At 35.0% G+C, this 21,387-nt stretch overlaps 1 protein-coding gene across 18 annotated transcripts in view; it reads left to right on the forward strand.

The window, feature by feature from the left end:
- DMD (dystrophin) overlaps positions 1-21,387 on the forward strand; it is a 1,110,121-nt gene that overhangs the window by 726,307 nt on the left and 362,427 nt on the right. For all 18 annotated transcript variants that reach the window (XM_072349305.1, XM_072348356.1, XM_072348443.1 and 15 more), the window contains 3 exons: positions 1,709-1,884; positions 13,003-13,150; positions 14,291-14,440. In XM_072349305.1, the coding sequence (XP_072205406.1) occupies positions 1,709-1,884; positions 13,003-13,150; positions 14,291-14,440 (474 nt within the window). The remainder of the gene's footprint in view (positions 1-1,708; positions 1,885-13,002; positions 13,151-14,290; positions 14,441-21,387) is intronic.

Genomic DNA, 21,387 nt, shown 5'->3' on the forward strand with positions numbered 1-21,387 from the left:
CTCTGGAGATTATCAAGTCCAGCCCTCTTTCTGAGAGGGTTATTATTTTGAGAATATTGGCTTTACTGAAGGGTACCAAAGAAAGCAATAATTTTTATAGGGCTCTCGTTTGTAGCAACCTAAAAAAAAAAAAAATAACCTTTGAGAAAACCAAAAAGAATTTGTAATAAGCGTAAGCTTAATCCCAACAGTGTAAACTTCAACCTCAAATGTGAGTCCTGCCTAGAGCTATGAGTATGTGCTGCTGTGGCGTATTAACAGTGACCACTTTGTCCCAAGTTATGCTATGTTGATCCATATTTAAAATCTGTGCAAAAGTTGGAATGGGGCATACAATTGACTTTCTGCAGTCTAATGCATTAATAATTGTGAGCTGAAGTGTGGTGATGTTGTGAAGAGCTCAAATATGACTGAATTTTTGAACTGTCTCTCATGGTATCATACCTGAAGATCTAATGTAAAAGATAAATACAGAAATAAAAATGTATGAACAGCTGTTCTGTTTATCTTTTATGTTCCTGGGAATCTGTGTTCTACCAAGTTTAACTATTTTATATCTGGTGTTTATATGCAGTTTTATTTTCTCTTTAATTTATGATATACTTTTAGAAAGACAGAACAAGCATATATAATGAAGGTCTAGAGTATTATATGCTAAAATACACAGTTTCTTCTGGAATAAAATAAGGGTAGTTTCAGCATTGAACTTGAAAGCTCTTTTGTATAGGCATTACTCAAGTACTTTTTTTTTTTTTTTTTTTTTTTTTGAGGTTGTTTTGTCTCTAAACCCATAAATATGAGTCCCAGAATGTTTCCACTTATTTTAGCAGTAAACTGTTGAAAATGATTTTACACTCTTCTGCTTGGACATTTTGAGAAATTACATGGTAAAAATACTCATGGTCTACTGATGACTAAGAATGGGAAATGATTGATTTCCTTATTTATGTATGCATACTTTCCTGAACGGGCACACCATGCTCAGTGCTTAAGCTATAGAGTCAGAACTGTGGGGGTTTTTTGTTCGTTTGTTTTTGAAATGAAATGAACTGTATGGTAGATTTTCTAATGATAAAAGATACAATTAGTAAAACTATGAAAATAGTTTGTCTTGGTTGTCTTCTGGTAGTTCTGAATTTTGTTTTGTAAACAGAAACTGCATAAGTAATAGAATTCCTTAGGAGTGTAGTTCCCACTCAAAAAGTGGACAAAGGTTTATCAAGTTTCTTGCAATCAGGGACTAATGCAATTTTTAATAGCATTTGGAAATGCTTTTGAAACAGTTTCTTATTTGATTTGTGTTGATTTCTTCACAGTGGTTCAATGGATATTTAAAAAAAACAGCAACAAAACAACACAAAAGAGTGTATACCTTCAGGGGTATAGCAGCAAATTGGTTCACAAGTCTTTCTTACAAAACGATCTGCAGAATGTTACTGCTATGGTCTTTATCAAACAAGAATATAGACAAAAATAACAACAAGACAACCAAAAAGATACTTGTTTTAAAAACAAAACAAACAAATAAAAACACCTTAAAAGATATATTTTTTGTCTGTTTGGCTTTGGATTTTTCTATTTTTTTCTATTTGGAATTCAGGTGAGAGTAAATACTTTCACCTCTTTCCATCTGGCCTGTATGTGATGAAGCATTTTCTTTCATGCTTGACATTTTTATGAGTATGTGTATGTGTTGGTTACTTTGCAGGAGCTTCAGGATGGCATTGGGCGACAGCAAACTGTTGTCAAAACACTGAATGTAACTGGCGAAGAAATTATTGAGCAGTCATCAGCAGCAGATGCTAATGTGCTGAAGGAGCAACTGGGAAATCTGAATACCCGGTGGCAGGAGATCTGCAGACAGCTGGTAGAGGAAAAAAAGAGGTAGGTTAGAAGAAAGCAAAAATATTGTAAAACTATTTTGGTGCTCTTGGATTTGTTTCCAACTCTCTCTTAGCATTTGGAGGTTCTATATTCATACCAAATGATAAGTAATTACATTTCTTATCTGTGATTGTTTAATTCTTCTTTTCTGCTCGTTCCTGTCAATGACTACAACTCCTTTCCGTACTCCCCATTTTTGTATTTTTACTCGTAATGCTTAAAAGCAATAAACAAGCTTACATTATTTCTTGGTTAGAAGTAGAACAGTTTAGAGCTCCATTTTCCACAATTTACAGCTGACTTAGCATCCCTCTATTTGATAGTATATCATTAAAATGTATATCTATAATACTAATAATACCTTAGCTAATTGATACTGTTAATCCTACTTTAATTCACTTCTCATCATTGGTGCCATTAATATCTGCATTTCATTCAGGTTGGATAAAAATAATAGATTGATTGATTTAATGTTATTTATAATCACTTTCAGATTAATTTGATTCCCTCTTTCAGTCAGAGGAGCATTTGAGTTACAGATAATGAAAATACGGTTTGATTTGTTTAAAAAGAGTGTTTCCAATTGAAAAAAAAGTGTTGCTACTCATGTTAGATTTCATGTTTTCTTTATGTAAATGCTATTCCTAAACAGACTTGACATTCTCCTTTATAATGTAGTCATTGGCAAAGTTTTCTTCAAGCAAGGTTTTTAAAACAGAGCTTACTTCTTATTGAGGTACACCAATGAGTGCTGGAGATTTGCTAGGAGAGCTAGCTACTAGTGAACAATGCATTAGTTTCTTCTGATGTGTCATGTGCCCTTATGTGCATGTGGTTTAGAGAAAAAGCTGTGAAAATTCTCACTGGAGTGCTCAGGCAGTGTTATGAAAGGTGATTGTTGAGTTTAACTAAGATTCAGCTTTCACTTTGAGCTCATTGAAAGGAGGGGATGCAGCAAATAAGCTAAGCTGTCAGAAGCTGTCCTGGTGCTTTAAATGTTTCTTTCTGCTGCATTTCCAGGTGTGATGGTAACACTGCTTGTTACACATGGGAGTCCTCAGTCTTTCTTTATTGCTCTAAAAACTGTTCTTTTGTACAATTGAAACCCATCTGCGTTTTCAAGCCTTACCTTGTAAAGTAAGTGCTAACACTTACAAAACAATAACATATCATTTTAATAGCCCTGTAAGCTAGTACAGTAACATCAAAGCGAAAGATTGGTGGTTGACCTTTGTCTGAGAATACAAAATCTGTCCTGATTCTGGTAAACGTAGGTACTGTGCTCACCCTCATTTATCAACAGAAATGTGTCTCAGTGCTGTTCTGGCTCAAGGCTGTGCTAACGGTCTATGGAGCTCTTTGGCACCTCTTACATTTTAGTGGAGCCTAGGATATATTATATGGGAATAATACAGCTATGTTCCCTTGATGAGGGATCTTAAATAATCACCCATTTACACTCATCTTTTCCTCCTTTTGCTCTGTTTGCTTTGTTGATTGTTTTGTGGTTGTTTAGTTTTCCTCTGGAAAGGCGATTTGTGTGATTTATTTAGTATTGCGGTTGCAGAGACTTAGGTTAGTATACATATTGCTAGTTAATGAATACGGACAATGTTGTCATGACATAAGTGCATTGATCTACAATGGAGGATTTTGCATTTCTTTTCAGTGTCTTGCCTCCTTGGCTATGCCAGGGACATGTTTTCTGTTCCAAGACTGTAGAAGAAGAAGATCCTACCGTCAGTTTAGCTGCTACTTCAAACAAGATCCCAGATTTTTCTTCTTTCCCTCTTCAGTTCTATAGTATCTTTCAAAGGAAAGACACTTAGGTGACAGGAACATATTGTGTGCCCTAAGTCTTAATTATTGATTATGCTGGGCATGAATGGACGTAAGACACATCTACAGCATGGTCTTCATATTGCCTTGATGTCATGAAATCATAGAATTGTTTGTTTTCCAACTCAAAAAAATCACTTAGTTGAACTCCCCTGCAATGATACTACAGCTAGATTAGATCCCTCAAAGCCTCATCCAGCCTGATCTCAAATGTCTTCAGGGACAGGGCATCCACCACATCTCTGGGCATCCTGTTCCCTTATTGTAAAACAAACAAACAAACAACAACAACAACAAAAACACCTTTTCTTATATCCAGTATAAATCTCCTCTCTTTTAGTCTGAAATCACTTCCCCTTGTCCTGTCACAACAGACCCTGTCTGTACCCTTCTTTCTTATGGCTCCCCTTTAGATACTGAAAGGCTGCCATCAGATCTTCCTGGGGTCTTCTCTTCTCCAGGTTGAAATTACTCCCATGTCATGGGATTTGTATCTCTTTTTTGTTTTGACATCTTTCAGTTATTCCTTAGTTTTTTCTAATTTGGCTGGGGTACTTTCAGGTTCTCTCTCAGGATCTGAATCCAGTTTCACCTTAATTATTTTAATGAAAAACATAGAATAAGCAAGAAGGGTCAAAGGAAGTTACCTCCAATTGTTTCTTTTGTGTGTCATCACTTCTCACTCACTCAGACTTGGTACCACCACCTGTGTTTGTCTTGGTGTATGTTTATACAGGGTATGTTTACACAGGTATCATTCCTTTGACACCAGTGTTGAATAGATAATGTTCAACTAGTATGGCTGCCACCAGCAATTGCTGTAACATGGTACTTGGTCATGTTAAGAGTCATATAATGTGTCTATATCTGAGATACAATAACTAGGCTTTGAAGAGAAGCTTCACCTAATATCTGAAAATTAGATATTTTAGATATTTTCATAAGACACACAAATATGAGAATTTATTTGGTGACAAACATGTATGGTGACATTTCCAGGGGAGCCATAGAGTCAGAGAATAGTTTGGGTTAGAGGAGAACTTTAAGATCATCCAGTTCCAACCCATGGGCAGGGCTGCCCCATACCAGCTCAGGCTGCTCAGGGCCTCATCCAATCTGGCCTCAAATATCTCCAGGGATGAAGCACCACAGCTCCTCTGGACAACCTGTTCCAGTGCCTCACTGTCTTCTGAGTAAAGAATCTTCTCCTCAGATCTAATCCAAATCTCTTCTATTTTAGTTCAGAACCACTCCCTTTGTTCTGTCATTATCTGCCCATGTATAAAGCTGGTTCCTCTCTTGTTTATAAGCACTCTTTAAGGCCTAGTGAAGTCAGAGGTACTCTTGTCTTCTGATCATCTTCATTACCCTCCTCTTCACCCACTCCAACAGTTCTGCATCTTTCCTGTACTGGGAGCCCCAGGCCTGAGTGCAGTACTCCAGATGGGGTCTTACATAGGTGGATTAGATGGAGATAATCACTGGCCTCCCCGCTTTTGATGCAGCCCAGGATAGTGTTGTCCCTCTGGTCTGCAAGAGCACGCTGCTGCCTCATGTCTATTTCTTCATCTTTCTTGGCAGGGCTGCTCTTGATGAGTTCTTCTCCCATTGTGTGCACGTATTTTGGATTGCCTGATTGAGGCACAGTATTTTGCACTTGACTGTTGAATCTCAGTGGGTTTGTGTGGGCTCACTTCTTAAGTTTACTTAGAATCCTTTGGTTGGCATCCTTTCTTTCTGTTGTCAACAGCATTGCTTAGCTTAGTATCAAACCAGCTCAGAACAATTTGAAGATCATGTACTATTCATCAGTAAAACCAAGTAGGTGCATTTTAAATATTTTATTTTAGTTTTCTCATTTTTAAGTTTAAATAGGTCAAATGTTGATCCCTGGCTAAACACAGATTCAAAACTGACACTGAAACTCCAGTTGCATTTATCAAAGAGTTTCAAAGCTGTAGAAGTTTGAATTCAGTGTTTAATGTTTCTGTATCTTCCAGTCTTATCCATCCAGCTATGAATTAGAGAAGAATGTAATTTTATCACATCTAGTCATTTTATCTTACTGAAAACTTCAAAATAGTCCAAGCAGCTGAATAAAGCGAAACACGATTTAAAGCCTGATACGCTGCTAGTTAGGAAATTGGGAATTTAATTGAGTTTTGTGTCAGCATTTTGCTGCAAGCACCAGGTTTTGGAGGAGTCTGAGTTCATGCTCAGGAATCGCACGTAAGAAAAAACAAAGATTTTTGGAGATAGGGAAGCTGCAGTAGTCTCTTGAACAGATGCTACTAACCACAGACAAGAGAGGATGAGAAAAAAATCAGTTGCTTCTTCTTCATATTCCAACAATAATTTTGATGGCAAAAGTTTGTAAACTGCACTCTCAGAAGCTCTCTTTCTTTTTTTGTTTCCTGTCATGTAAGGCTGTGTGCATTGGGCATTATTAGTCTGCGTCTACTGAGTCACTCTGATGGGATACTAAAGTTTTGGATGACTTGAGGACACAGTGCCTTGCCTTAATGTACGTTTGGGCTTTCAAGTGCTGAGTGGTGGCTGCAGAGTGGTACTCTGTCTTTGCACCTGCTAAGTATGAACTTCTTGCAGTGAACATTCATAATTATTTCTTATGTTAATTTCTGAAAACAGATGCTCAGGAGTTTCCTTAGCTGTTTCAGGATTAACCATTTTGTTTTAAAACATGATCAGGTACTTAAAAAAACCAAACAAAAAACAACAACAACAAAAAAAACAGATTCTGTTGAATGGAAAATGATTTTTCACTGTTTGAGCTGCAATAGATTTGCAGTTTTAATGAGTTTGAACCTGCAATACTGTCTATTCAGATCTTCATTCAAGTGAGTTTGAAGAAATTACCAAAACAATGACAATACAAAGGCTAAAATACCTGCACATACTTCTTTGAATATAAAACCACATGCTCTCTGTTTTAAATCAAATAGTTGTTATAAAGTAAATATGCATTTAGATATTTATCATACCTTACGTTCATTAAAGTGCTCTTATTTTTTCTACTGCACACTAGCTGCCATAGGTTGGTTTCCTTCATCAAACACTCAATATATGGAAGTCTGTGAATAGTTTCTTATTGCAGTTTAAAAGGTGGTTTAGAGATGAAGAGATGTTATGACAGTTAAATCAATAAATATATATATTCTTTCTAATCTAAAATTAGTTACATATTGATTTTTTTTCTTTACTGTTAATTTTTCTCACGGTAATTTGATAGAAAAACATCACTGATATAAATTTACATTCTGTTTACATGTAGTGATGTAGTGTTGTAGCTGAGCTTGCTGCTGGTTAATATTTACATTTGGCTTTCCTGCAGTTTCGGTGATATTTTTCATTTCATTTCAATTACTTTATTTAAAGGTCCTCACCCAGGTGAAGTATATTTGCATATTCCCTGGAGAAATAAAGAAAATTTATTCTTTCTTTGTAAACATTTTCACTGAACTGTCAGCTTACTATTTTAGTGGCTTTTTAAATTCTCAGTAAAAACTGCTAAGTGGACTAATCCCTTATTTTATAAACAACTGCACAAATTCAACAGCTGCATATTTAGAAAAGAACATCAAAACAGTATTTGTAAGGTCATTATGATTGTTAAAAACCACCAAAATCATTTAGTCCAACCCTAAAGTGCAAGTCATAAGCAAGTGCAAACCCATGTTACTCCCGTGATTGTGTATTTTCTATGTCTAGCTGATACCTCCCAAATGTGTCCAACATCATAGAATCATAGAATGGCCTGTGTTGAAAAGGACCATAATGCTCATCTAGGTTCAACCCCACTGCTATGTGCAGGGTCACTAACTACCAGACCAGGCTGCCCAGAGCCAACATCACATGGGTACAGCTACAAACCGTAACTATCTAATGTGTTTCTCAAACTATTTGGTTTGCTGTGGTATTTGTATCACAGTATTGACTATGGAAAAAATACTTGAGCTCCAGTGTGCATTTTATATGGCCTCTAGGAACTGTAATTGAAAAACTCAAGCTTTCTTGAAATAGGAAATTAATGATTATTTAATAGTTAACCATTATAATTAAGGATTAGCATTAGTAAAAAATTTACCTGGGGTATTTTGTTGACTACTAAAAGAATTTTCTACTGTTAGGAAAACTGACTTTTTCGTTTCATTTGATTTACTTCTTAACATTCAAATATTATATATACTAAATACATTACCTTCCATAAGTGAAATGTATTCATTTAAACATCCATGCAGTGAGAATAGTTGACTAAGGGGTTCCTGTGAATTTAGAAATGCAAATAAAAAGCTGTGTTATTTTAACACAGAAAACATGAAGTAGGATGCTTGAGAATATTCTCCTGAACTACTGGAAATTACTCTAAGTTGAGAATTTTCCAACAGCCAAGGTGAGTTACATTTCAGGATTAATAAAATAAGCAATTTGCTAAATTAGAGGCAGTTTGAAAGGTCTTCAGGAGATTAGTTTGGTGTAAAAGGAGAGGTAGTGATATATATCAGCATGCAAATCAATGCTGGAGATGGATCTGCCCTGGTCCTTAGGGCGAGCTGCTGGAATTGCTTCTTACTCCTTATTCATCTGCTTACCCAGCAATATGTGCTCCCAGCTACTCTGTATATGCCAATGGAGAGCTGGAGGTTCACATTCCTTGTTCCAGTTTAAGCTCAGATTTGGAAGTCCATACTTCCTTAAGAACTACCTGCTGCTCACTTGTCATTGTCACTATGTAATTTCGAAATGTTTAAAATTCATGTAACAGACGCTCCAAATGTTATCATGGTGATAGAAATCAACTTGTTCAAAAGGTACAAGCATTCATTATATTAAAACTTTCTATGTTATTGACTTGTTCAGCTAATATAAAGTGTGTTTTATTTTTGTGGCTTGCATAATATGACACTTGTCATTCAGGATGTTATTTATAATAGAAGTACTGCTGTAACAGGCCGAGAGTAATTTCTGAAGTAAATTATGAAGTGCACCTGCAGCTTCTATTAATTGCAGTGGATCTTTTAATTACTATCCTACATGCTGTACATGAGTAAGATTAAAAAAATAGACCTGTATGAAACACTTTTTATTTTGTACTGATATCTGAAAATTGCCTGTGCTCATATATGAGTACATGAATAAGAAGACATTCACATGGAAAACTGTAAGATACTTTTCTCATGTTAAGAATGAGATGTATCTTGAGTGACATTCCCAGTTATCCTCATCTGCCCTAATCTCTTGCAAAGACAGGCAGGGAATGGGCAGGTTTGCTGCAGGGGCTGTGGAGTACTCATGACCCTTTGAAGACCTCACAGAGATCAGAGGTGAACAGGGCAGGGTATGGTGCTGCTCAGTTGGTGAATGTATGTCAGAGTAACAGTGCACAATGCTCAACACACACACATCTCTTAGACAAGCAGTGTGATGCTTCTGTTTGGTGCAGCCAGGGCTTTTCCTGGGACAGGAAGGGAGGAAGGCAGGGCTCACCCTGGGCCCTTTCTTCTTCCAGTCTCCAGTTCTGTCCCAGTAGTAGATGTGCATGAGCACAGTACCTTGGTCTGCTCCACGTGGGTTTCTATCCCATCCCATCCATTGGCACATGCAATATAACCGTGAAACATAGATCAGATAACTTCTTATTTTGTAAACATAAAAACACATACATAAAGAACTATAAAATGATAATAGAGGTATGTGATAAAACTGTATGAACAGATGCATAAAATGTAGTCAGTCAGTCATGGTTTGTTACAGTGGTACTCTAGTGTTGGTAAAAACTGGAAGAACAAACTGGAAATGTCTCTTCTACCTTGCACCTTAATACATCAGCTTTGCTTTTGACTTAAAACTGTCAGTTGACCCTTTAGGAAGCCCCATCTAGCAAGCTTTCCACAGAATTATAACATATAGTTTGATGATTTTATCATTTCTAAAGTACAGTTTACTTGAATGATAACCCCTTCCTTAACCAGCCAAGTTATGAAAAAAAAAAAATTCCTCCATTTAAACTTGTCTTGGATTTTATTAATCTCCTTTACACAAACTGTGTATATTTATTATGATTGTATGCATGATTTATTATTGGACTTCATAATACTTAGTAATACATTTTACACTTGGTTTTCTATATAAATGATTTTCTTTCATCCATAATCATTGCAATTCCATTTCCTGAAGACATTATTAAGAATATTTATAACTTGCAACCAATATTTCAAGTAGAACGTAGTGCTTTTTTCTTATCTAAATGCATTGAATTGACTCAGGAAGTAAAATATCAGGAACTTAATTGTAAATAGAGAGTTTTTAATATCCCATTCATTATTATCAGTACTACATGTTCAAATAAATTTAACAGAAAGCATTAAACTTGAGGGTAAACAAAGAAGTAATGCTTCATATTTTAGATGTTAATAGAAAACATCTTTAAATTGTACTGTGAAGAAAAACCTTGCAAGTATGAGATACATGTTCACAATTATTTGGAAACATCAATGTACAGTGTTGTTCTATAGCAAGATTTTTCTGATCTCAGATATTCACAGTATATATTGTTGGAATTGCTACACTCTTAATTATTTTGACCATGAAAAAAAATGTGGATTTAGGGCAGAAGTTGAAGATATTTTCTGTTCAGTTGTCATAAATTGAATTTTTGTGAATGCCTTTGTAATCTTTTTGCCTGGCTTTTGCCATCCAGGAAAGGCACCTGTGGAGTGTATCATGCTTGTGGGTGGCAGTCGTTTCTTCCATATTTTCTTAAGATGTGGCATGCTTAGAGAAATCAGGCTGGTGGATACAGGAGCTTGATAGTGAATTCTGGTGTACACTGTTGTCCAGGCTGTTTCTTAACATTCTGCTTCAGAGGGAGGTTTGTAAATGCTCTGGAGCGTTTACTCATCCTGCAGAGTACTTACAAAGTTGACTTGCTAAGGTAATGCAGTAAATATCAATAAGATGGAAGGCAGGTAAATTCCATTAATGTTTGCTAATTTAGGTGCTGTGTAAAATAATAATTGAACAGTATGCTCCTGTATTTTATTTTAGAATGGTCAGAATTCCAGCAGCATGATTTTTTCCTTCCTCAAGAATCTTCACCTGTGAGAATGTCTTGTTTGCACTGTGAAATCAGATGATACTTTTGCTATGAAATGAAATTTAGTTTGGCAGATGAGTTTACACCCCATCATCATTAGAATTTTCCCTGCTCAGGGTACTAGAATTCTTCTAGTTTACTTTGTCACAATGATATTACTTAAAATGTGTGGGAGAAGATGTATGTGTGATTGAGTCACCAGAGAGCTTATCAGACTCTTTGATGAACCTTATTATTGGGAAACCCTGGCAGACTGGAGTGTGAAACGGTGAGCAAGCAGTGTCTGTTTGCTCCTAAGAGCAGACAGGAGGTCCCGTTGATATTCATTGTTAATCCTGTTATTCTCAAGGAACCTTTCATCCTTGATCACTTTGTTTGGGAGAAGCTGGGACTAGTTAACTGATTAGAGAAACTGTTAGAGGAACAGGAATGTCTTGTTTGTAAGTAAAATGGTATATAAGATGTATGCTGAATTCAATAAACAGACGATCCTGATGCAACAAGAGAGCTCTCTACCCTGACTGAGCACCAACAAAAATGGATTTGACACATTCTCTAGCTTTACTCTCCCTCTCCCCTTCCCTTCTCTTTATTTAAATGCAGAACACTTATGCATCGGAATGTTTTTGTCTATGGAAAATTATACAGGGGGGAAAAATAGCCATACAAGATGTCATTGATAAAGCGAACTTAGTAATTTATGGAGAAATATTCTAGGGACTGGATGTACAAACTTCACTGAGAGATACTATTAGAACTCCTAAATCCCTGTTCTGATTAAATAAAAACTTCTAGTTTTTACTTTCTTAGCTGTTTATCATTCTGTAGGTACATGGACATTCAGGTTTGTCAAACAACAGTTGTTTTCTGTATTTTTCTAATTGGATGATGTGAAACTTGACACTTCTTACTGATTTTTTTTTTTTTTTATCTGGAACTCATTTAAATATAATTCTAAAGAACTATTTGCTCAAGTCAGCAATCAGAAAAAATAGTTTCTAAAGGGGGAGGGGGGGCTGGAGGGAAGTGTAAAATAATCTATCCTATAAATAAAAGATACATAATTCAATTTAGGTTTCATTCTATTTCACATCTCAGGATGTTCTGAGGGTTCTGACTTGGTGGTCAGGGCTGAGAAGTGGCAAGTATGGGATACCAGACATAGTTAAAATCAGTTCCACTCCGCGTTAATACTTGGAAAAAACAAAACAAAACAAAACCATTCAGAAATAATGTGTTAGTAATGCTGATCTTGGTTCTCCATAGTGATATAAAGTTATATTTTCAAATTACTAATACATCTGTTGTTGTTATTACACATTATCATATGTAATAAATGGCCTCTCTCAAGCTCAGTTGGATCTTGGAAATAATAACAATTCATTTTTGTGCCTTTTGCTTTGATCTTAAGTCACTTCAAAGGAAAAAGAAACAGGAATAAAAAAATAAATAAATAAAAATCAGAACAACTTAATATTTCCATATAGATGTATTCTTAGCTTTGTGAATTAGCTTGAAGGATAAATTACAGGTTGTTTTATTTTAACCTGATTTTTCTTCTTCAAAATAGTTTCATGCATAATGTTAGTCCCAAGGGGTTCAGATTCTGCCAGTGCTATTCCCTACTGCCTTTGAAATGATTTCCATATGTATCTTGATAGCTTTGGGAAACTTGGACACAAAAGCATAAAGTTGTGGTAAAAGAATTTTATCTGATTTCAGATACCTTCAAAGTTTATGTCTTAGTCACCTGGATTCTCTTTAATTAATAAAAGAAAAATACCGCTATTTTGTTCTTATTGTAATCATTTATTACGATATCTATTATAACATTTACATGACAACTGTTATTCAATGCAAAGAATTCATAGTAGAGAATCAAGAGCTGAGCTGTAGACATGGAGCAAATAGACAACTAATGTTAAGTGAGAAAAATCTGATCCAGTTTCTTCACATGGACTAATACTACTATGCTTTACTCAAAGTATGTGGCATGGTCACACAGCTACGCAACAACAATGTATTCAAATATATTTAAGTAGCACTCTCTTCAGATCTATTTTGGTAAAGTTTCGTGCTAGAGTTCTTAGTTTCTGGCACTGGGTTTCCATGCTGTTAGTTCTCTTGGAGCACACAAAATAATTTATTTCATGTTTTCATTACAGGATAGAGGAAGAAAAAAATATTCTATCAGAATTTCAAGAAGACTTGAAGAAGCTGATTTTATGGTTAGAGGAAACAGAGAGCACCATTGCTGTTCCCCTTGAACCAGGGAATGAAGACCAGCTACGAGACTGCCTTGGCAAAGTAAAGGTATCTTGAGAATTAATATTTCTCTGATTTTTTAATTTATCATTTCTTCATTTAAGAAAATTAAATGCTATTTTCAGTTTGAAAGCTGAGGTAGAAGTATATACTAAGCATACAAAAAATCAGAGAAGTAATGGAAAATATAGTGAAAGGAAAATTCCTATCCTGCCACTAAATAATGAATCATGACATTTTTCATTCTTATTTTTTAGTTCAAGTTTCTGGTATTTGAACATGACAGTTTCATCTGTAAAAATGTTTCTATAGGTGTCTTTTTAACATGTTAAACATACCCAGTAAGGAAATTATATTCAGTATTTCACAAGAAATGTATCTTGAAATTCATGCATGATTGTAAGTATCAACTGCTTAAAGTAGAAAATGCTGAAGCACTACAATTAACTTGACAGTGACTTTTTAAGTACATTTTATTTTGAAAAATATAAAATCAGAATATTAAAAGTATATTTTTAGCCTTTAATAATTTAATGAAGATGTTAGAGTTTTTAGTCTATGATACTAGTCATGAACATATGCAATAGGAATTGCCATGTTTAGATTTGAAATGCTTTCAATAGAATAAGTCTGGAGAACTTGCTCAATGGTAAATTAACCCTTAGCTGGAAGATACATAACTTATGTGGGCAACATATCTAAAAGGTTTCCAGTTTTCTTTAGAAGATAAGGACTACTTATCCTTTATTTCAATCCAAGTTGAACAAACTGAGAAAGTGATGGAATATAAAGAGTCACAAAATAAATGGTTTGACTTTTTATTATACTTATTATAAAAATATTTGGGAAAAAAAAATCTTTAGTAAAAATCCGTTTTGTTTCTAAATGAATAAAAATAGAAAAATAGTGCATAGTTTTTTGAGGAGCCATAGTCATATGCTAAGGTCATGCCTCTGACTCTTAAGTAGAAAGAATCTGTTAGGTATACCATTAGGTCTTTTTAGACCTTATTTACTAATACAGTCTCTTTTGGGGGGAGTTTTAGCCTTATATGTTCAGAAAGCTTTGGCTATTTTGTCTTGAATTGAGTTTATTCCTTCAGCTGATAGATAAATCGATAAGGTTGAAGATAAGAGAGCTGAAAATTCTACCACAGTTCATCTTAACTGCTGTATTTGTCTGTTCCAGTTAAGAGTTGAAGAGCTGCTGCCACACAAGGGAATACTGAAACGATTAAATGAAACTGGAGGAACAGCACTTGGAAGTGCATCACTGAACCCAGAAAGAAAACATAAGCTTGAGAGTACACTGAAGGAGGCTAGCCGTCGCTTGTTAAAGGTTAGACATATTAGTGATTTAACTGCAGCATAAAATTTTAATCTGCAACAAATATTTGCATTGTATATTTTCTAGTGGGCATTATTTTTCTTTGGATGAACCTGCAGAGACATCTGTACACATAATGAACCTGCTGAAAGAAAATGTATGCAATGCACTGCTGTGAGAAACAATAACACGAGACAATGTGTGCCTGAAAGTGATGATGTTGCATCCAAATTAACTCCCTAAATTACATCTGCTGCTTAAGAGGAGAGTGCAGAGCACCATTTTTGTAGCTTGGTTGTTTTAAGGATTCAGCAAATACTCTGCTTTTTGTGACTCAGATGTGTGAGAGGCAGTAGTGAATGGCTTATTGCTTTTCTAGAAACAGTTTCCAGTTCTCTACCAAACACTGAGATGGAAGCTGCAACTACTCATTCATCTTTTGTGATGTTTCCAACTGTAAGCTCTGAGTTCCTGTGTAGAAAAATCCTCTTCATTTTGCTTTTTAGGATCTCCATACCCATGAAGAAAAGTAAGGCAGGATTTTGCTGTACATCATTGTTGTAGTAGTATTTAGCAGAGATAGTAGAAAGCACTATTGAAAGAACCATCCAAGGTATTTAGCAGTCTGGTGAGAACAGGTAGAATTTATAAGATGCAACTGAAGGATATGTGAGGCTTGATAGCACAGTCACCAGGGTGAAAAGGAGGGGGGATAAAGAGGGGGGGGGATAAAGTTTAAGCTGTGTTTAGCTCTGGGAAGAAAAGGTGAGAAAACAGCTATTTTTCAGAGTACCTTACTAAAAATACAAGCTGAAGTTTGTGGTTAAGAACATCACATTCAAATTCAACTGTGTTCACATAATTAATATTTCAAGAGAAGCCTGGGTAAATAAACAGGAATTTATTTGTTGCAGAACTCTCATTAGTTTCTTCTTCTTAACAGAAATAGTCTGGCAAGTTTTAGAGTGTTAGCTAATGACTCAAAAAAAGCAAACAAACAGATAATAAATATTGATCACATTCACAAAATTGGAGCTGGGTGCATAAATTATTATTTAGGTGTTTGGGCAGACGTATCTCTTTCTCTACAGAATGGCTTTCAAAATCAACATATATAAAAAGAATTCAGAAGACTTTGAGATCAAATTAATGATATTTTCTAGCTGATGGACATCTGTAGCTGAATTTAGGCACTATGATTTGAATATCTCTGCTGTAGTATTGAGACATCATTCACTTTCAGGAAAAAAAAAAGTGTTGGCTTTTGTTGTCATTCAGTAAAATGGCAGAGGTTTGGATAAAATATAGGGGATACAGCTACTGGTTAGAGAAGCCTTCTCTTTAGAAGTTACAGCAGACCTCAGTAATGCTTTTGGCAAGACTTTAGACTTGGAGTTGACCACCTGAATATTTCCATTTATTGCTAAAAGAGGCTGAACCCAGAAAATTAAACTTTCCTATGTGATTGTTAGTGAAGTGTGCTATTTCAATTTCAGTTATCTACATATGGATATGTATGAAGTTGAAAAGTTCTCATCCTCCTGAAGTTGCTGAATTTAAAGAATGTGGAGAACCTGTTTCAGTTTTAAATGAACAGAAATTGAGCTTGAAAATTAGAAGACCCGAATTCTTAAATGTAAAGTGAGATTTTTTTAAATGTTTCTCTCAAGTCATAACGTTTTTCAGACAATCTTGAAAAGTCAAAAAAAATTCAAATGAACAAAAAAGTTCATTTTGTTTTTCTGATTTTAGACTTCTCTCAGAATTTATGAAAATACCAAACATTTTATTCCTTCTTCTCCTTCTCTGTGTTCCTTTGGAAACTGAAAGGAAAAGAAAAAAAGTGTTTTTGTTTTGTTTGTTTGTTTTTTGTTGTTGTTGTTTTTGCTTTCTTGTCTTGCATAGCTCTCACTGCTTGTGCGGGAAAACTCAATTTTCTGGATATTGAAGATATAAAATCAATAAGATTAGGTTTTATATAGCTGAAGGAATTAATTTTGTTATTTTAAGATAGGAAACCCTGGGGTCTGTAGGAAAATCACGTATCATGGGAAGTCAGCAGGCCTGACAGAGAGACATACATTGTCTTCCTAACCACACTTTTATATCAAGTGATCTTCAGTAGGTCACTGGAGGATGATTCTGCAGTCAGTTGATTTGATGAGGGTATATTTTTTCCTGTTCCTCGAAGCACAATGGACAAACCTCATCAGCACAGAAATTTCTCTGGGGCTTTTCTGTTCTTCCATTCCCATCTTGGAGTATATCTTTTGATTTAAGCCTTTTGTTGCTAGCTATTTGTTTTGCTTTCCAGCATCTATGCTAGAATAGAGCGTGTTACAGCATTCTGATTCTGATTACCTCATCTTGCAGGATGATACTTTGTTCAAAACATAAAATGTACATGGTAAGGTAGCTCTTTATCCGGTGTATGCTAGAGTGATTCTGTTTAGTTCAGTGAAGCTGTGATAATTGAAAATTACCAGTTGAAAACTTAGCCAAATATCTCCTAAGAGTATGACAGATTTTTGTTCTGCCTTGATCTGCTAAACAGTGTTGGAAAGGGTGACAGCACTGTGAGTCTTAACCTTCAAGATGGCATATTTGAAATAAGCCATATTCAAACCTTTTTTACAGTCACAGGAACTGTTGCCCTACAGCAGTGAAAATAAGCTGAGAAAAAAAATTGAGGATGAAAGGAATTGCAGTCACATAAAATAAGATTTTATTTTTTTTCTTTTGTTTCAGTATTGTCTTGGCTTTTAGATGTTTATATCATGTGCTGATGACCTTGAGAATAGATACATGAAGAATTTTTCTTCTGTTGCACAGTAATAAATTTTAAATGACATTTCCTTAGACACCTTTATTGAATAGTGATTCTAATAGGCTGCTACCTCAAACATGGTTTAAACAGAGAATGAAGATTAAAGTCCACATTTAAAAGTATGATTTTTAAATTCTAGCCTGGTTTTACTTATTGTGCCCTCTCCAAAGCCAGTATTTCTTGTAAAAATGGAAATAACACTTTCTCTGAATTCTTAGTGATATGAAAAAATGAAGTGTTTTATAACCATTTTTATGTCGTTACATCAAGAATTTTCATTTATTTTCAAAGCTCAAAGTATCTTCTGCTGTGATAGCCAAGTAAGCTAACCACCTAGGGCTTCAAAGCATACAAAGAGGTACTAGGCACTGAAGTTTGTGATGAATTCAGTTCTTGTCATATACCACCTGCCAGGGTATATAACAGATCTGTAATGGGTTTCTTACTTTTTAGTGTGCAGTAAATGGATTGATAGATTAGGTCTGAGACCAGTGAACCATGGAATCAGAGGTTTGCTAGAAGGAGTTTATTACTCTTTAATAATATTCTTGGTCTTGTGTCAGCCAAGAGGGATGAGCTAGATTATCTGAAAGTAAGCTGGATGCCAAAATCAGCATTGTCCTCATTTATCCACCTTAGTCTTCCCAACATCTACTGTATGTATTATGAAGGTTATTATAAGTGCCTGATGGAGACATTTTGTTTAGCTGCCTTTTAATTTGTCTGCTAGTGTTAGAACTAATTACTAGACACTGAAGAGACCAATTCACTGTTTACTGGCACAGCAAATCAATTTGTTGTGCTATATAGACAAAAAAAAAAAAAAAAAAAAGGAGTGACATGGCTATAATTTGTGAGCATTTCCTGTACCACCAAGAAAAGTATAGGTCTTCTAAGCTTGGTTGATCAAGTGTAGAGAAAAACAGATGGGCCTAGAAACTGCAGAAAGACAAAGTCGTAACAAGGTTAGGGTTCATGTAACATAGCTTGCCTTGAGTAACAATTATTCACGGATTACCTGTGATGACATCAGATTTCTGCATGTTAATGCAACTTAGTTTGAGTTCACAGTTTAAACTATTACAATCGCCATTGTTATTTTTTAGTGGGATGGACAGGGAAGCATCTTGGAAAATAAGTGCTGCAGTTTGATTTCTCTGTTTTTTATTTGAAATGATAGTATAGCCAGCAGTTTGGGAATCAAAAAATTTATCTTTTCCTGAATTTGCTTATTGGTTATAAGGTACCCAATTCTCTTACATTTAACAAGTTAATATGCAATGCTAAATTACTTAGTATAATTTGTTATAGGTTGTTAGTTTGTTGTAGTCCACGTTCTTTATTAAAGATACTAATGAATGATCTTTACACATAAGAAAATAAAGTTATGCTTCTTTCTGTTTGATGGAGTAAATATCACAGCATCACTAACAAATAAATGTATACAGGTTTCTTTCTTTTTTTTTTTTTTTTTTTTTTTTTTTTTTTTTTTTTTTTGTGTTTGTGTGTGTGTGCTTCTCTGTGTGTATTACTAGCAGGTACTACTAATTAAGGTTATTAAAAGCAAGCTTACTAGCAGTATGGAGATAAGTTGCTGTTTCCCAGCATGTGCAAAGCACAACACAGAAATAAAACAGTACTAGTTAGTTTATGTTAAACATTTATTTCGGGCCAAATTATAGTGAAATGTATGTGTTTTGCTGAGCCATTGGGTAACATTTGAAATTGATTATTTTCATGGATATTTTATTATTCTCTGGCTTAATTTGAACTTTGAAGATGGTCATTGTTTCCTGTCTAGAAAATGAGTACATGGAGATGATAAACAAGGGTGTACTGATATGTTCCTTCCAGTAACAGAAAAAGATATGATATATTGATAATACAACTATATTCCTATACTTTCTGCTTGGCAATGTTGTTTAACCAAAATTTACTAAAATAGAAAATTATGAAATTATATGCTAGGGTAGAGTTACATGCAAGTTAAAGGATATGTAGGGTTATAGTCAGTCTTATTATTTGGTATCAGTGATTCAATTCTGCTCCAATTTTTACTCCATATGGTTGTGTTTTCTGGAGGGAGAAAAAATTGCCCCTCACTGCAAAGACAACTAAAGAGTCCTGCTGCCCAGGTATGCTTCAGAATATTCCATTGTGGAAGAGACCCACAAGGATCATGGAGTCCAACTCCTGTCTCCACACAGGACTATCCAAAATCCAAACCCAATGTCTGAGGGCATTGTCCAGATGCTCTTTGAACTCTGGCACTTTAGGCCATGCTCCCTGCCCTGGTCAGTCTGTTCCATGCCCGCTGTCCTCAGGTGAAGAACTTTTTCCTAACCCCTACTCCGATGCTCCCCTGATGCAGCTCCATGCTGTTCCCTCTGGTCTCATCACTGCCACCAGAGAGCAGAGCTCAGCGCTGCTCCTTGTACTTGAGACTGTATTTCCTGTTCCAATTTCCTGGGGAACAGAGGCTTATTCCTACCAAGTAATTTTTCCCTCTGAGGGAACATAAACCTTATTTCCTAGTGAATCTTTGAATTTTGAAAGGAAGATGGAAAGATCTCTGGGTTCCAAAGTCAACAATATTGTTAACCTTATGGCAGAAGAACTATTGCTTGTATATCATACTGTAGTAGCATGCTTCAGCAGGGTGATGTCAGGTTCTAAATGCCTACCTCTTCTGTGTGTGGGAATATGTATCATTTTGTGTCCCTTTTTCCAGCTTGTTATTCAAATGGGCACGACACTTGAGTTCTTACACCAGTAAATAAGTTGAATAATCACAGAGATCAAATAGGGGAGAGTTAGGGAAGCCATACCGATGAGAAGTAAACATTATTCTTTTTCTTGTAAACCCTTCCTTTTTCTGAGGCTGAAGAGCTAGGAAATATTTGTGGATTCAAAAACTCAGTTGGTTTTATATGTTGTATGGAAGAATACTAAGAAAATCTGATCTGTTGTTTACTACTTCTTCCTGGTTTCTCCTATGTTGGAACAAAGTTGTTTCACTATGAAAATAAAGTTCTCTTACATATTGTGAAAATAAATAAACAAGAAAGTATGCACTAAAGCATTTTTAGCCTAATAAGAATGTCGATTTTATTTCCGCCTTTTTCTTTCTAATACATTTTGGATACATATACTGCAGTTTTCTGTCTGTATTGATTTAAAACTATTGAGATTCTTAGTTATTTTGAATACAATAGATTGCACATGTTAGAAGACAGACCACATTAGGGACTGGGTTCTACATCCTACTTACAAAAGCAATTTTCAGTTGCTTTATTAGCTTCATACATTAGGTTTTGTTCCTTTGTTCCACTTTACATGCTATACTGTAATTCATCCAAATGACTGTTGTTAAAAAGAACTGGAGGCTATCATAAGACATAAGGAAACATAACAGACATCTACTTTTTTTCCCCTGATGTTTACTTAGTTGAATTAATTTCAAAGGTGTATTATAATAGCTCTGAGAACCTCAGCAGTCAATGATAAATTCATTCACTGTAGATTAGAGAAAATGAAATGGTTTAACATCAACTGAAATATTTTATTATGTATTATCTATAAGATAAAAGACGATAGCATATCGGCATTAGGCTAACACATTTCTTCTTGTCTGATTTGATTTTATGATTTTGATGCAGTGGTTTTTAAATTTGGAAAATTAGTGCTAACCTTATGCCACATTTGAAATTAACCCGAATATCTCCACAGACTTGTGCTGGCTTTGGTTTTAACCCCAAATAAAATAGGTCCAAATGAGGTGAATGTTGTTGTGGTATGATACTGTTTTTTAGCAGATGTTGTACAAGAACATACTATACAAAGTAAAATAATAAGTAATTTGATTTGCTTTAATTGCTGGGTTTTTGTGTGTTTGTTTGTTTGTTTTTCAGTTTAAATTCTAAGGGTTTGTTTGTTTGTTTGTTTCAATATTTCAGTGTATCTATTATTTGGAATATATAAGACCAAAATGAAAATTAGATGAGTGCAATTCTTGAGAGCAGAAGGAACTGAGAAAACCCTCCCCACACACAGTAAAGCTATGTGAATAAATAGATGCAGTAGCATCAGGAAAAGGAAGTTTGTAGTGCAGTAAATCCCAGATTGCTGTTAT

Source organism: Excalfactoria chinensis, chromosome 1 (genome assembly GCF_039878825.1).
Source record: "Excalfactoria chinensis isolate bCotChi1 chromosome 1, bCotChi1.hap2, whole genome shotgun sequence".
In the NCBI taxonomy this organism is placed as follows: domain Eukaryota; kingdom Metazoa; phylum Chordata; class Aves; order Galliformes; family Phasianidae; genus Excalfactoria; species Excalfactoria chinensis.